Below are 16,978 nucleotides of genomic sequence, written 5' to 3'. Positions count from 1 at the left end.
TAACAAATTAGAAAATGTCGTATTCAGATGTATTATATATACAACATACAATACAAGCAACCACAAATTGTCATATTTTGTAGTTTATTTTTTTAATATGAAAAACTATTCCAAAGAAGTCATTCTCATGAGAAAGTATCCATTTCTGTCACAGGAGGAAGTGTAATTTATTTTTACAGAATGTGTACATACAACAACCGTTGTACAGTACATAAATATTCACAGGATGTCCTTTGCAAACAAACAACTCCAATAGCAAGATCTGCTTGTACAGGAAAGAGACAAAAGGATATACCTGTTCTATATAAAGGATATCCTCTTCACCCCGTATTACACAATAAAATGGTATCACTTTTTTTTTTTCGTTTCAGCAACTGATCCGTGATTTGAATTCTGAACAAAACGAAAAACTGAGTGTGTACTTTCAAATGCAGATCCACGAGACAAAAGGTGCTTTCGTTTTGAATTGCGTGACCCTTGTTTTCCAGGAAATAAAAAAGTCCTCCCACCTTAAGGGACATTGGTCAGTGTTTGATGTCATCTGCTTCCTTGACCGTTACAATCACCACCTGCAGTTGGTGTGAGGACAAAGTGTTCACATTGACCTGCTCCATTATTATTTGCTGTTGTTGTTCATGATTCGATGCCAAGGGCTTGTGGACTTTGAAGTTGTTTCTTCAGGCTCTTATCCAGCAGCACCAGACTCTGCATGGCCAAACCTCTGCAATCTGCATCCAGATCACCTTCAGCAACATCTTGGGGACATAACATATAGCACAGCAAACAAACATTTAAAGAAAAAAAAAGTCGTTTGAGCATGTGACTGGAATGGTGATTCAGCCCCTGGTTAGTATGCTAATAAACTACTTTTAGCTGCAGGATGGGTAAAATATATAAATAAATGAACCCATCGCGTCATAGACAATATGTGCATTGCAGGAAATCCTGGATCCATGTCGTCTTCCCAGAAATCGGCACAGCTGTGTGTCCATTCTGAATATGTCAATTTTTGCATGAGTGCAACACACACACACACTTTTGTTTTTACCTGCTAGCCAAGATCTAGTTTCAAAAATCTGGTCTGCAAGGTCCACCAGAAGGTTTTGACTGGGCATGCTCATGAACACGGCGCAGACAGCAAAGAGGACGCCTCGTCTTACCATCCTTAAAATAAAATTAATAGGCAAACAACGGACTGGTCAAACCCTTGAAATTTTGAACATGACTAAAATTTCAAGAGCAATTACTCACTGGTCAGTGTGGTAACGCACTGCCCACACGAAGTCAAGCAGAGCACGGCCCATTTGTGCAGCTACCTGCAGGACAAAAATTGAGTTTGTCATCAATAACAATAATAATATGATTTGGGGGCCAAGACTTTTCTTCAAGTACCGGTGCATTGACTGCCAAATGCATAAAGACGCCCAAGGTGTGGATCAACCTGCCCAACACCAAATGGTCACTCCCCAACAAGTCGAAGGTCACCTGAGGCCTGGTAAACATGAGGTGAACGCACATTCTAAGGTGCTGAAAACTCATAAGACAATCGTGCATTAGAATGGGACAGAAAATTGTCTGACTCACTTGTCATAATTCCTAAGTAAAGGAAAGAAGAAATACCCAGCAACTGGTGCGTAACGGTTGGCTGTGGCCTTTGCTGGTGGCTGCCTGGCTCCCTGTAACAACATTCAAATTTCTATTGTAGAAGAAGAAAATCAAGTCATAAAATAAAAATATCTATCCATCTATCTATCTATCTATCTATCTATCTAGCTAGCTAGCTAGCTAGCTAGCTAGGAACTATCTACCTAGCTAGCTTTATATCTGGCTATCTAGCTAGCTTCATAACGATCTAACTAGTTTCATATCAAAATATATATCTAGCTTCATATCAAACTATCTATCTAGCTTTATAACTTTGTAAGTGTTCCCTCATTTATCTTATTTGTATTTTAAGTGGAGATTGAACTATTTGTGTGTGCTTTTGGTCCCTTGTTTTATTTTTGTCTGGTCTGACTTTAGAGAAGAAAAAAAAAACTCAAGAAAAAAAGTGAGGTAAACCTGACGTAGATATGGTCAAAATGGTCATAAAAATCAATGTAGTAGAGGTTAAATTATTATTATTTCTCTAATAGAAAAAAAATGGTATTTTGTTTGACTGGTTTGAATGAAAAGGAAAATATTGCAAACAAATAGCAACGTAAACCTGCAGTAGAAAGGGCCACAAATTAACATCTGTGACCGGACTGGCTGTACCAGAACATAATTTAGCGAGGGAACACAGTTTATCTAGCTATCAAGCTAGCTTTATAGCTAGCCACCTGGCTAGCTTTCCAGCTAGCCATCTAACTAGTTTTCTCGCCAGCTTTCAAGTTACTACTAGCTATCTATCTCGAAGAAATGAGTATTCATAGTAATCTGTACATTATTCTAATCGTGATTGAATAATGTTACTGGTTTTGGTAATAAAAATTGAATTCCTAATTTACATCCAACCCTCGTAGCCATATACAACTTTGTGTTTTCATGTAAAACATCTCTCTCTGTGATTGACTCTCTAACCTTTGAACAGTTGTGCATGCAGTTTTAATACCTTACTAATGCACTTGGTTTTTGCCTGAATGCGCTTCTCAACAACCTGCCGCCAGTGTGCAGTGTTGTTAGCCGAGTGCGGCGTTGAATCTGTGGCAACGCCTGGATCTGCGCTGTTGGGGTTTGGCCTTGACAGCTCCTGAGCTGCCATAGCAAGAACCTAAAATAGGGCACAGCATTATTTTGAGGACCGAACATATCAATTATTTAGCCTGTTTTTTAACCTCTAAGATATCCAGGCGCTGTCGAAGACTGTAGTTTAAGGAGTAGAATTCTGTGTTCAGGAACCCGGTCACCTGGAATCAATTTTAAATTGACTCTTATGTAGGTACAAGGTCAAGGAGTATCAACACGTGATATTGTTATGTGGAAAAGGTGGCAAACCATACCGGGATGCAATCAATGACCACAAGTGCCACCATGGTGGCCTGCCTGAGAGCCAGGAAGCCATTAATGCTGTATTTATCCTCCATGTGTAGAAGCACTTTGGTTAACTTGACACTGATCTGAAGAAACAGATCATGGACTGTCAATTATACGCTCAGAACATTAGCTACAGTGACAAGCTATCCTTAAAATCTGGACATCTAGACGAAAAATCTCTAAAAATAAATAGACACGAGAAATGCAATGCTGCCCCCTACTGGACTTGAGTGAATATTATTTCAGTTTTGGCCTGAGGGCTAGTACATATCGATTTTCAAATACAGTATAATACAAAAACAAGTACACTGATTTATTTCAGCAGCTAAAATGTTGTATGTACCTCTTTAGTCGCAAAGGCGTTCTTCCTCACAAGTCCTTCAGCAACCCTTAAACTGAGCTCCACACGCTCCGGATCTTCAGAGGAAATTAAATCTGGATTCATAAGAAAAAGTCCGGCAGGATATGATGATATGACACAATGGTGGAGGAAAAAAAATAGGAAATGTGTGCAAACTTACTTTCCAGACAATCTCGTAGGTAGCGTGGTGGCGACACCTTGTTTATTTCCTGATCTCCAGACATGTCGTAAGGCGTGAATTCGTCATCACTGAATTTATAAAGACATTTTTAATGTTACATGATATTATAAAGTATAACATGATAAACATCAGTGGTTCTCAACTTCTTTTTTTTTTTTATTTATCTATCCTCTTAACCATTGCAAAAAATTTTGTGATTAAAAAAAGTACTTTATACATAATAATACATGCATAAAACAACATTTTTAGCGGTACCTGTAGGCGTATTGTATTCAGTAATTTCAGAAGGTACCTAGATTGTGTAATCTATTTTTTTTTCTCCTTTCTGGCACACATTTACGAGAAACTCGATTAAATAAAAGCATACAAAGTCTTGCAAATGAGTCTGACAATTTGAACTTCATGTTTCAATTAATTTGATCTTAATTTGAAAAGAAAGTTACCATTCCTGTCAACCTTATGAATCTTGATGAAATAAACAAATAGAACGCGCTGCAAAGGAATCATCAAAATACAATTTCAGGATGAACCTAAAACACACTAACTTTTACAGGTAATCTTAATTTGATCTTCTCTAAATTTTTGAATATCGGAAACCAAGTGTTCAATGTTTTGTAACTTTTTACAGAACTTGCTGTTCTCAGCGGCTGAATGGAAACATTTACAATGGCAAATGTTCTGAAATTATAAAATAAACGCTTGACTTTATAGGCCGAACTTGGTAACATGTAATGTTGTGTTAAAAAAAACAAAAAAAAAAAACAACAAATATACCAGATGGAGATGAATTCTACTTTAATCAAAATGGTTCATGTGTGCAGTGAATATTTACCTATCAAGGTCAGAGTCTTGCTCAGTTTTTGCTGATGGCATTTCTCGCTCATTTTGTGATGAATCCTTGCAAATTGGTGGATTTTCTCTGATTTCTTCAGTAGTGCCAACCCTGCTTGATTTTGAATATAAGCAATAAACAGGCGAACACTGCAAGATTATACTACAAATAAAGAGTCACCCTTAACAATATAGGCTTGATATTTATGTACGCTTATATTTGAATAGATGTCAAAAACTTGTAAAATGAGGCTATTTACCCATCTGCAAATTCAGGCTCTGATTGGTCCATGTTAATAGGAGTCAGAAGAGAAAGCAGCTCCAGTGTTTCTTCATCTTGTTCATACTACAACACACAACCAGCCCAAGGGGTGAATATTTATTTATTTAGTTATAGTTGACATGCTCACTGAGCAGGAGGTTAAAGTGTGTGCATTTGAGAATTACCGTAAATTTTAGACTATATACTGACACTTTTTTTTCTCACGCTTTGAACCCTGCGGGTTATAGTTCAGTGCAGCAGTTTTTTGTTTTTTTTTGGCCACCAGGGGTCAATCTCCCAGTAAACAAAGGGAGACAGAGGAAGACACGATTTAAATATAGATTTTGAGTTTGAACTGCTATTTTACTCTCAACTAGAGAACACAATCAGGATGTTACTGTTGTGTTGGTGCAGTACTGTAACACTCCAAGTGTGTCAGTGTTATGTTGAAAATACCGTAAATTTTGGACAATAAGCCGCAATTTTTCCTCATGCGTATTAATAAAGTACTTTTAAATGAGTACTTAGCTAAAATAATCAATTACTTTAGAACTCAATTACCCCAAGTAATTGATTAGTTAGTTCATTTAGTATCAGACACTTTCAGTACAAGTCATTTTTAGACCCTCCACATTTATTATTTTTCTAAATGTTCAAATGTTTCGCTAAACAATTGTCTAAAAATGGCTGGTACTAACTGAACTAAAGTCAATCAATTAGTTTAGGCATCTAAATACTAAAACAATCAGTAATTAAAGTTATCAACTATTTTAGACATGAATAATTTATTTAATTCCTTTCGTGCTTAATGTAATGAATTAATGAATTACTTTAGTACCAATTACATAAATGGTTAATTACTTAAGTACTTCAGTACCTAAAATATTCACTTTAGTACTTTTTGGGCCTTATGTAATTAACTACATAGGTACATAACTACCCAAAGTAACTGATTACTTTAGTATTTACGTACCTAAAGTTATCAAGTACTTTACTATCTTAGGTAATAATAATAAATGATACTTAAAAATTCAAATGTCTAGACCTGACTATATAGCTTTGGGAGTGAACGTGTTAAGGACATACCTCAAATTTAAGCTTGGTTCCATTGATATTCATGCGGGAGCTCAGGCACTCGCCCACAACCATGCCCATATGGCGGATGCGAGCCACGTTGCTGTCCAGGTGACTCTGCATGCCTCCCAGCATGCACTGCAGAAGCTCTTGGAGGGTTATTAAAATTAGCATGTTAGTACGTTCTTCTTGTTTTCATTTGCATACATTATATTATAGCCTGGCGTATTCTAAAGTAATGTTATACGGGCTAATACTTTCCCCACATATATTCATAAAAGTCTCCTGCTGCATAAGTATTTTGTTAGAATGTCTATTTTTTCTGAGCAAATGACATCAGAGTTGTGCAGATTTCAAAACATGTACATTTAAAAACATGGAAATAAACAATTTGAGAAATGTTTTCCCAATTCAAATGGGAAAAGTGGCACCTGAACGTAGCTCCTGCAGCTCGGCGTCTTCCAGCATAGCGACAGCCAGCAGTAGTGCTTTGCTGACGTACAGCTGCTGCTCAACGGGAGTGTGTTTCACCGCACTTGGGTTAGCCCACGCTTGGGAAACGGACCGTAACACCTCACAACATGCAAAACACAACACAATTACAATCACAGTAGGCTTACATTACATGACTGATATTCTGTGCATTCACTTGAATAAGCAGTGGTCTTCTTTCTGTGTCTGAGGCGAGGTAACCCAGAACAACTCTCAACGTGCAAGTCTGGATGGGGGAAAAAAAAACAACCTTTATTGTATTATAATTCATGCTTAAAGTCATATCTTACCTCATATTTGTATTGCAGCAACAGTAGTTTATGTGTGATGACAAACTGGGCGGTCTTATTGGTTAACACAAGGTTTCCAAGAATCCTACCCAATGCACCAGGCCTGAGAAATCAATGAGCCATAACATGAGCGGCGTATAAAACGATAAGAACACATCCCAAAATTTACGAGCTCTCTCACCCACGGACCGCCTGCACCAGGCCGGTGAGCACGCTTTCCATCCAGCGCTGGGGGACGTTTTCAAGCAGCTTCCAGCAAACCCGCTGCCACACCATGTCCGCGTGCGTGTAGCCGGACATTTTAGGAATCATCACTGCTAGCAACACACCTGCAGAGGGCATTAAAAAAAAACATGAAGACATTTACTTGGGATATGGATTTATATATTTATATATAGTAGGTTTGAAAATATATGGCACTGAATAGAGAATAGACAAAATATTAACTTTCTACTGCTGAAATGACTGATTTAGTATCCTGTTAATTTTGCATTGTGTTTCGGAAAAACCTTGTTTCATAATATGTAACTTACTACTATGTCCTTGGGCACAGAGTTTGCCAAGTGTCTCTGACACAAAGGTCAAGGAACAGCTGGTGCCAGCTGTCAAACATAAGACAAAAAGTACATATTTATCATTAAAAGGAATGTTAATAAACACATGGCTAACATAAACAAATGGGCCATCTTGCAAGTGGGTTTTTGAATCTTTTTTTTAACTGTGAACAATTTTACCCTTGAGTGCCTTGCAAGTACGTTCCAAAGCAGCAAGCATGTCTTCAGCCAAGAGAGGATAGTATTTCTGAGGAAGGAAGACGGTTTTGTTGTTGTGCTGCAGCTTATTGGCAGTGAGGTCGGGCAGCGCCACGATGCGTGCGAGCAAGGCCTCTCGCAGTTGGGGGGAGTCAATGGGACCTGTGGTCCGACAGTAGGACCACAGCAGGTCGGCCAGGCGACGGTTCTGGATGAACTTCTCGGAGATGCTGATCAAGTGGTCCAGATTTGAACCTGGTCTAGACAAGAAGGAACAACAAATCAAAATGAATAATAAGAATTTCATACAGTACATCTTGTACCTAAGCTCGCTGATTCCCTCCATCAGCACCAGCAGAGCCTGTTCAGGAGGTCCCCTCAAGAAGAGGCCGTCCCATAATTCCGAGCGCTGTGCCGCAGTTAGGCCATGGAACCAGTCAGCCTGAATGTTCTTTATCAGGAACTGAAGAGTGCGAGTGAAGTGAGACCTCCGGAACTCGTCCTTTTGGGCGCTTGCATTCTCAGGAGCTTCGTCCAAGTACGAGCCAAGGGTTTGAAGTGCACGAATAGCATCTTGTGTTTGGGCTGACAAAGTGAGACTTTGGAAACAATGGGACACTTCAAGACGGACATCGGGAGCCAGGCTAGGAGACTCCATTCTTGTAGGAACACAAAACAGTAAAAAATGAAAAATCATCAATTGTATCTTGAGGCAGGCACTAAAATACCAACAGTAGTCGCTATGTGTAAATATTATACTTGATAGTTGTTTTGTCATCAAATTAATTTGTAACGTGTTTATAATGTGCTTGTTAACAAGGTTGAGTGGTTCAAAGCATGTGAAGAGGATGGTTTTTTTTCTTTTTTAAGTGGTCTACCTACGTACAGCATACCGCTGTTTTTTGTTTTGATTTTTTTAACCTACTACGGTTGGTTCTGGGGCGTATTTGTATCAAACAAAAGTCTGACTTACTATAATTTTGATCAAAACTTCAAAGCTGCACAGTAATATTTTCAGACTGCACAGCAATGTAATAATTCGCGTCTCTGTAAACACCCAAAAGTAAAATCCGGCACGCATATATACGATTAAAAATATAAGAAATTGACTAAATGACTATGGTGAAAAGAATATCTTACTTGGTCGTGATCAGAGGAACCTTTCAAATAATTCGATAGGAAAAAGACATTTCTGAACGGTGTGTCCCTCAAAACATGTCCGTGTTCGCTAGGTAGCAGGGAGCTAAAACAAATGTTCCGTCAATATCTTCTTTTTTTCCCTCGGGTTGGGTAAAGTACATGGCTGAACGCTACTGCCACCTATCGCAATTATGTATTATCTACACTTTTAATTCGTGTCTATTTTTGAATAAACGCTTGTGTTCCGATGGTTGTTGCAGTCTGTTTACGCATTTCCTGTAATAAAATGTCAGTACATTATATTTAAATGATTTAAGTGATAAAACACGAAAAATATGGGCTTTATTTTCACACTTTAGGTGCGTGTGTGTTAATATTAAGATTCATCTCTGCTGGACAGAATATGCAAAATGGATAACTAAAATAAAAGACTCAAGACACATCGTTTATTCCTTTTATTTTCCTACTCGTACACTCACTGCTTACTTTTATAATTTCTCTTTTTACAATGACTGAAATTATATTTACCCCAAGTAATTTGATCTACAGGGGATATCCCGAACATAAAAATAAAATATTGTTTTAACCAATACTGTAATAATTTATACATTTATTTCTCAAAATATGAATACGTTGTACAATTTCTTCTCTCTACAATATTTCATCTTCCCATGTCGAACAATAAATGGCAAATCATGCACTACACATGTAGTGATGGTGGTGCCTGGAATTTTCTTTGGACATTGGAAGTCAGCGTGGGACTAAAATCCACAAAAAAAAGATAATACATATTTACAGCAAGGATTTTACCGTTGATAATTTAACAATGTCGCTGTGGTGTGGTCAGTGCTTTTCCTATCAGGTTTGTTTAGAGGCAAAGTTTGAAACAGGCACAGTGTTTTAGACTAGCAGAGTGACTTTTATTATATTTTTGTCTTTTTGTACTCGAGTTATATTAGCACATATTTGGTCAAAGGAATAGCATTTAAAGTGCAATCATCTCTGCAAAAAAAAAAGAATGTTGCATGTCTGCCATATTTTCAGGCGGTAAAAGCAAAGCTTCATGAAGCACTTGTGATATTTTCTGACTTCTCTAGATGACACTTGGTACAAAGACAGAGGAAATGTAAACATTTCAACCGCACTTGTGTTCATCTTTAAACCAAGAGTGCCATCTAGAGGAGTAAAAAAATACAACAGGTGCTTCATGAAGCTTTGTTTTCCTATCACAAGCTATAACCAATTAATTGAGGGAAAAGCTTAAAGTGAGAAAAGATGTTGTCAGTAGCATGAATAGATAAGTATACAATAAAAATAAAAGTGATTCCATGCATTACCTGACTCCAAAACGGGAAGACGACTCTAGAAGCTGTATATCTATAAAAAGAAACCCTCGAGGGGTCACGATAATATACAGAATAACGACCTCTCGCGGAAAAAGTACGTTGAGATGATACGCACATTTCTCACTGTGTAGTCACCGTGAATTCAATATCGCCTCAAAACAAACAAATCAAATTTTGAACATATGACAAGTGTGTTGTATTTGTGTCACATATTGAATAAATACCTGTGCGATTCCAAATAAGAGGAAAAAAAAAACTGTACACGCTACATGCTAGAAAGGAATACAGGCAGCCTCAGCAATTTTCCCACTTTAGAAGATGAGAAAATGAATGATTTGTTGTTGTTGTTCCCCTCTGACTAAAAAAATACCTACAATCTAGAATGAGCGTAGAAAAAAACTTTACAAGTCATTTACATCCAAGGCCATATTCCCAGGAGTGGCAGGTGAAGCATTGTGAGTGACAAAGAAGTGAGAATGACAACATTTGGTGAACAAAGCAGACAGTTTTTTTTCGTCCCATCAAGATCTGACACATTGTTCAATTGTCCTTTGTAGTCCAGAAGAATGCAGACTCCCCCTCCAAAAAAAAAAAAAAAGAGCGATTACGCTTAAAAGTTTGCTCCGAATGTCGTGTCCGCTGAGTCCCCCCGCTGACATTAATCTTGGAGAAGCGACTGCAAACTTATCGTATGTGAATGTGGCAGTTATGATTGCCTTGTAGTTTGGTCATTGCATGAGCCCACACCTGAGCGTGCTTAAAATTAGTGATAGGGAAATGAGGCTTCATGAAGCACCTGTGCTATTTTTTTTACTCCTCTAGATGGTGCTAAAGTTTAAAAATAAACACAAGAACAGTGGAAATATGTTCCATTTCCCCTGTCCCTTTAAAACAGGAGTCCAATCTAGATAAGTGAAATCTATCGCAAAAGCTTCATGAAGCTTCGTTTATCCATCACTACTTAAAATCCCCGCAAACCTGCCATTTTAAATTTTAATCCCTTTCATGAAAAAAAACAAACAGAAAAAACAAAAACAACAACAAAATTTAGTGCAACCATTGGACTCTAGTATGAAAAAAAACGTTTGAGCATGTATACGATTGTAACTAGTTGTGTTTTTCTGACGTTTTTCTGAATTAAACTACATTACTCAAGTACACTACTGCACTAGTAAACTTACTAGGCCCAACTAGAAAGAATGTTTGATACACTCGTAGTCAGGTACAACAATGAATGTATGCTCAAACGCTTTTCCACAATTCACATATAACCAGTTACTCTTTTCAGTCTTGACAGTTTCATTGACGCACACAAAGAACAAAAAAACAAACAAAAAAAAAACATTTTCACTCAGCAAGGGAACATGGAATCAGGTGGCGGATGTTATTTTTTGTGTATCTAAAGTCGCATTACTGATTCCCAACCATTACAAGAAATGATCCATTTTCGGCGCAACTCATTCGCTACCATTGACGGCTACGAACGTTTTTATTGTTTTTACTGGACTGAAGGCGAATAAGTTCATTAGTCTAAAAATATTTACACATAAATCCTTCTATTTTATTCGTATTATCCTTTATATGAGCACCACTCAGGGGCGTTGCATATTTCTTTATGATACCATCAACAGTACATTTATTCTTTAAATATACAGTAAAACAACTTGTTGAAGAGTATCAACGTGTCCACGAATACTGAGCTTGTAAATGTCAGAAAAACAACAGATTTCAAAATTTTCCTCTAGGTATGGGGGTGGCCACCCACCCTTGGAGACTTTTAACAGGAAGTCAAAATGAATCTGTGCAACTATTTTTGTGACTTTTTTGTTTGTTTGGAAGTACGTTTCAGTTCTTTCTTAAATTTATGCTTTGGGTTAGTAAAGAGTTGGCAATAGTTTCTTCTCACTTTCCAATCCACCTGAAAACCAGAACCTTGGTTTCATTGTAAAAAAAACAAACAAAAAAAACAAACAAAAGAAACACACACACAAGCAAATCACACACACACAACAGAAAACCCTCCGGCATAGAAATGTCCCTCACTTGGGTTGACCAAAAAAAACAAAAAAAACATCCAAAACAAGCTGGCCATTGCTTCATTCCACAAGTCAGCAGCTTGGTTCACTTCCAGTTGCAACTGAGGCGAGTAGCAAGATAAATTTGATTACCTCCAAGTTTAAGGCCTTCAAGGTATATAATTGCCTAGTCCTTCTTTTGAACTTCAAGGATGGGGAGGGGGCTGCGGGTTGATTAAGTTTCACGCGTTCGTTCATCTGGGCTAGGGTTCCTCTGACCAAAATACATGGATGTCACCAGAACCTGAGGAGCGCTTGATGTGCGCGCACACACACATACACGCACACTCACAAATAAAATATTCTTCTATTATTATGTAGGATTACTTGTTATTAAGTTGATGAGGTCACTGTGTGGCTTTTAACCCCCCACCCATCCAGACGGTGCCTATTTGACCTCAAGGATGGAGGGGTTGGACTCCATGATGGCCACGATTATTTTGTCAATGTAGTCCTGAAGTCTGTAGTTGATCTCCTCCTGTTTGTGGATGGCCTCCATCAACTGCCGTGCAGACAAAGGAAGTTCAGGAAAGGAGCATGACAACCATCAAGTTTTAACAAAACATTCTTAAGCTATTTCAATTCTAGTGCCTAAAAATGATCCAGAAAGTCGATCTTGATGAGACATAATCCTTCACGACACAGTGAGGGTATGTGAACGCATCTCAGGAGACATGTAAAATTGCAATAGGGTTTCTGCATGTATCAGCAAATGTAGTTTAATGCTTTTTAATGCTCTGACAGGAACATTTTTTCTTTTCAAATTGAGAGTAAATGTATTGGAACATGAAACAACTTATTGCTGATTCTTCCGAAAAAGGTTGCCTTTATTTTGTTATATTTTACTTGGATGTGTTTGTCATTCGTGACACAAATTTCCAGGAGATGAGATGGTAGACGGTCTGTCTTTCGGAGTAACTGAATTAAATTTGGATAGAATATACCAAGAAAAATGTAGTTAGAAAGAATAATTTATGAGACAGATGGAACAGCACTCTGTTTTAAGCATTTTCTTCCCCATCCAAAAATTCTCGACACTGGTTAGAGGATACTTTGCTCAAGAACTATTTCCAAAAGGGTAGGAAATTGAAAAAAGGATGAGAACTGCTGGTCTAAGTGTCCAAGAGAGTCAATATATTGATTGTAAAGCTGTTTCATACAGCTTAAATTGGTTAATAATGAGTTAAAAATAACAGACTACACGGGGTAGCAATGGTACTGATTTTTGGGAAAAATATCAAATTGACCATATTTGGTCATACAGGATTTTCACCTGACAGAGACTATGAAGTAGACAGTATGTAAGTATTTCAATTTTTGATTTATAATGGAAAATGTATCTTTTGGTACTTGTAAAAAGTACCAAAGTACTCAGTAGAGTATATATTTACATTATACAGCTTTTTACTGTGATTTCAAAACATTTTAAATCAATCACCTCAGAGCGGGACACAGAGTTGATCTCTGCAGCTAGGGAGTCGGAAAAGGAAGCAGACATCAGGCTCTTTGCTCCCTGGATGCTCAGGTTGATGATCTGGCCGTTGAGTTCGTCGTTCTGGTCTTTCAGGCTTCGGTTGTCCTGCAGAAGAAGCCAACGCGTGAATCGCGGCAATGTCAGTAAGAAGGCAGTAGCTTTATGCAGTTATGCTAAAGCTTGCGCAGATTGTAATCACGGTCAAAAGAAAACAAGTGGGAATCTTCAACCTGTTTGAGTCGTTTGATCTCTTGCTCCAGCTCTGCTTCTCGAGTGCGGGTTTGATACTCCTGCAGCCCGGCGCTGGGCGAGCGGCCCCGTTTCGCTTCCGCCTCCAGCTTGTACAACTGCAGGTGCTCCAGCTGCTTACGCAGGTCCTCAATCAGCTGAATCAGACAAAGGGACAGCACAGTCTATTACACAGTTGCTATTTGTGTTCTTTGTCGCATAGCGAGGACTCAGTGGACCAAATGAAGTGGCTTGTTTTTCTTTTCGGAAATATGCGTGGTTATTTAGTAACACTCCAGGCCAACCTCTTGCGTGCTTTCCTTCTCCTTTTGGTTCTGATGCCGTTCGTGGCTGAGCTTGTCGGCCATTTTCTGTCGGGTCTCCATTTCATCCCGCCACTTGTCGGTCATTATGTCGACCTCGTCTTCGAGTTTTAGCTTCTCCTGAAAGATTAAAGAGAAAGCAAAGGTTGACCAGGGTGGTGGCTATTGATTGGAATAGGAATGCGCAAGAGTCATCGCACCGACCTCCTCTAAGCGTTCGATGTTTGCTCGAAGACAAGGAACACAGGACCTCAGCTCGCCGTTTTCCTCATCCAGCTGCTGCAATCTGCGGATCAAACATTAACAAGACGACTTTATTGATGCACCAAAAAAACACTTTTAGCATCCTTGTGTCAGCACTGCAACTGATTTACAATTCAAAGCCACATAGTGGCAGTATTGAGCCACCTAACACACTTTTTCTGCCTTTAACATGAACCATTAAAATAAAAAATAAAAAAATAAAAAAAAACATGAGTGAATGATGCAGTGGGAATTTCAAATGCTATTTTTTTTTGCCTTCACAAAAATGGGACTTTTCTGCTTCCCTTATAGAATAGACATGACAATGTGATGGTGTTATTTAAATTTTGCCTCCTGGGATTTGATTTAATTCTGGTGATGTTTTTTTTTCTAGATTAGTAACAATTCGAATCAACTTTCATGGATATTAGGGATGGACGGGTACCGATACTACCTGGCCTTCCTTTAAGATATTGATACATGCGATAGCGGTCGATTTAGTATTGTCACTATTTTTGAGTACTACAATCGCATACGAGAAATCACAAATAAAGAATACAAATATGCAATTATTTTCAAGAAACTTGAGAGAAAAGGCTGGATCTGAATAGTCTTTTTTAATGATTTGTCAATATTTTGGGCGCAAAATTTGTGCATCGCTAGTACTAGTGGTATCAGTAGTTGGTATCTGTGACTTCTCAAAGGTTGAGTACTCACTCTATTATTGGTCTAAAAAAAGTGGTATCGAACATTCCTAAAGTAATAATTGACTCTTTTTCCTTTACAGAAAATATGAAAATATGCTTACACAGCCATTGAAAATGTCCTTATCTGTAGCATTACTCGATTTAGGATGTGACAGCCATGTCGAGCGCCACTGTAAGCCTGGCTATCAAAAGCGCAGCCTCGCAACTGATCTGAACCAGACCGTACCTGGCCTGCAGGTTTTCCAACTCCAGCCCCCTCTCCCTCTCCAGCTTGCTCAGCGCCTCCTTGTGGCGGCGGGTCTCAAGCTGCAGCTGCTCGTCGGCGAGCAGCTCCTGCTCCTTCAGCTGCTCCTCAAAGGCGTTGGCCCTGTGCACCAACTGAAGGTTCTCTTGCCGCAGGCGCGCGTGCTGCTCCCCGGAAGTTTCCGACTCCTTCTCCAGCTCTGCCACGCGACGCTCCAGCAGTAGCATCTGCCAAGAGTGTTCAAAGCAAATATTCAGAATAATGCTTCTTTCAACCACACATGCAGCTAATATGTGAGTGCTCACCTTATCTGTGATGTCATTGTCAGCCTGCTCCAGGATGTCACGGGTCAGGTCGCTCACCGTGTCCAGCGTAATTGAGCTGTTTTGCAGAAGATGTCTAAATGTGCAGGGGCAAAATATAGATTTACATACACATTACATAATAATATGAAAAATGTTTCTGCTGCTTTTGTTTACCTTGCCACTTTCTTGCTGGACAGCCTTTTGCCAGCACTGGAAGGGGACAGAACAACAGGAAAGTGGTCAGGAAGAGAAAACTGATAAAGGAAGTAGACAGAACTCCTTGCTAAGCCTCTTATCAGTGCCATGCCTGCTCTGCTAGTAGAGGATCCCCCACTGTGGAAATTTATGGCAAAATCATGGCAGCAGAATACAATAAAACACAGAAAGCCCAGGCTACTACTCTGGAGTAGCCATGACTATTCGAGAACAAAAAGAACCACACTCAAAACATTTTTGAGCCATCTACTTAGAAAAATACTGCAATTAATTGTGTCAAATTATAACATAGTTTGAACAAATAAATTATTCTTGAAAAAACTAAACGTAACAAACTTGGTCTAAGAAATGAAATAAAAACTAAATGGAAAAAAAGAACAAAAAAAACCCAAACTATTGGTAGTAGCAAAGTGACACGAGGAGGCGGCTTTGTTTTTCCCCAATCAAAATACTATTTTTTTTTTTCCCCTCACTAAATGCGCTCCCTTTAACAATTTTACAACTGGAAGACGGATCAAATGGGATTTCAGAGTTACTGTAACTGCTAGTGGTCAGTAATCTAGGATTAGGGAGTCTTTTCTAAATCAGCAGCTCTTTTGAAAAGCTCTATTCAAAGAGTGACCGTGAAACTCAAAATGTGAAGTGAGAGTTGACAAAAGGCAGTGAAAAAGGCATGACTCACCTGTGATATTATAGTAATGATTGCAAAGCAACAAAAAGTTGGACAATTGCGGGAATGAACTATTCATAAACGAACACAGAGGTGATAAAGAAGCGGATTTGCTAATGAGGAAAGATGGGTTTGAAACAACATACACAACTCACAAAAGGTTATGAATACATGTTGCGATTTCAGGGTTAGTCTAAAACCATAAAAAGTGCACTCCAATTACCATGTAAAATTCCGAATGCATATTAACTTCTTGAGAGTAGTGTAGTAATGTGTGCACTAATTTCTCACAACATGCACACATGACAGAAACATGTGTGAAACTTGTCATCTAACACACCACTGCAACACTGCAAACGGCGCCACAGAGCAGACGAGCGTTACCTAGTCATCTCTAGGAAATTGAGGCGAGTGGAGAGGTCCTCCAGGCGACTTATTTGTTTGTGACATTGGCTACAGAAAAAGTCCAGCGCCTCCTCCTTGAGGAAGCTCTGAAAGCAGTCGGGGAGAGGAGCGGGCGCGCTGGAAGAAGGAAGGGAAGGAAGGAAGAGGACGAGAACAGAAGTGGTAAGTGACAGACAGGCCGGGGGTGTGTCAAGGTGGGAAAAGACCCATGAGGTACTTAGCAGGGATGAGGTATGAAGGATAGTGGAAGGCAACAGTCTCAAGAGAACTTTTCCTTAGTCTGAAATTAGTTCCTGAATATATTAGATCTGCAATGATTAATCAACAAGTAATTGTGATTAGTT

At 38.8% G+C, this 16,978-nt stretch overlaps 2 protein-coding genes across 5 annotated transcripts in view; both read right to left on the bottom strand.

The window, feature by feature from the left end:
- Positions 1 to 67: 67 nt before the first annotated feature.
- On the bottom strand, positions 68 to 8,502 carry telo2 (TEL2, telomere maintenance 2, homolog (S. cerevisiae)). Of its 3 annotated transcripts, none has more exons than XM_088439074.1 (21): positions 8,399 to 8,502; positions 7,582 to 7,917; positions 7,241 to 7,518; positions 7,040 to 7,108; positions 6,688 to 6,835; positions 6,507 to 6,609; positions 6,374 to 6,442; positions 6,156 to 6,297; positions 5,737 to 5,873; positions 4,649 to 4,734; positions 4,390 to 4,503; positions 3,537 to 3,625; positions 3,359 to 3,450; positions 2,982 to 3,098; positions 2,817 to 2,888; positions 2,594 to 2,752; positions 1,585 to 1,676; positions 1,393 to 1,492; positions 1,252 to 1,316; positions 1,049 to 1,164; positions 68 to 755 (listed from the first exon to the last, which is right to left on the bottom strand). In XM_088439074.1, exons 2-21 carry the CDS (start codon positions 7,914 to 7,916, stop codon positions 634 to 636), a joined length of 2,505 nt encoding a protein of 834 aa, XP_088295200.1. In that variant the 5' UTR covers position 7,917; positions 8,399 to 8,502; the 3' UTR covers positions 68 to 633. The 3 variants fall into 3 exon arrangements, with proteins under 3 accessions (XP_088295200.1, XP_088295202.1, XP_088295201.1); XM_088439076.1 differs by having other exon boundaries at positions 68 to 728; XM_088439075.1 differs by having other exon boundaries at positions 4,390 to 4,500.
- A 336-nt stretch (positions 8,503 to 8,838) lies between these two features.
- Positions 8,839 to 16,978, bottom strand: part of rab11fip3 (RAB11 family interacting protein 3 (class II)) — a 29,895-nt gene continuing 21,755 nt past the window's right edge. The window contains exons 6-14 of one of the 2 annotated variants that reach the window (XM_088439481.1): positions 16,614 to 16,751; positions 15,518 to 15,553; positions 15,344 to 15,437; positions 15,021 to 15,265; positions 14,049 to 14,130; positions 13,827 to 13,964; positions 13,524 to 13,679; positions 13,258 to 13,398; positions 8,839 to 12,321 (exon numbers count right to left, since the gene is read on the bottom strand). In XM_088439481.1, the coding sequence (XP_088295607.1) occupies positions 12,208 to 12,321; positions 13,258 to 13,398; positions 13,524 to 13,679; positions 13,827 to 13,964; positions 14,049 to 14,130; positions 15,021 to 15,265; positions 15,344 to 15,437; positions 15,518 to 15,553; positions 16,614 to 16,751 (1,144 nt within the window). In that variant the 3' untranslated portion in view covers positions 8,839 to 12,207. The remainder of the gene's footprint in view (positions 12,322 to 13,257; positions 13,399 to 13,523; positions 13,680 to 13,826; positions 13,965 to 14,048; positions 14,131 to 15,020; positions 15,266 to 15,343; positions 15,438 to 15,517; positions 15,554 to 16,613; positions 16,752 to 16,978) is intronic. The other variant, XM_088439482.1, reaches the window with a different exon arrangement.

Source organism: Hippichthys cyanospilos, chromosome 17, assembly GCF_059441005.1.
Source record: "Hippichthys cyanospilos isolate Australia breed blue-spotted pipefish chromosome 17, RoL_Hcya_1.0, whole genome shotgun sequence".
NCBI lineage: Eukaryota > Metazoa > Chordata > Actinopteri > Syngnathiformes > Syngnathidae > Hippichthys > Hippichthys cyanospilos.
Note: the sequence above shows the minus strand (reverse complement) of the source record. Positions and strands in the feature narration are given on the sequence as shown.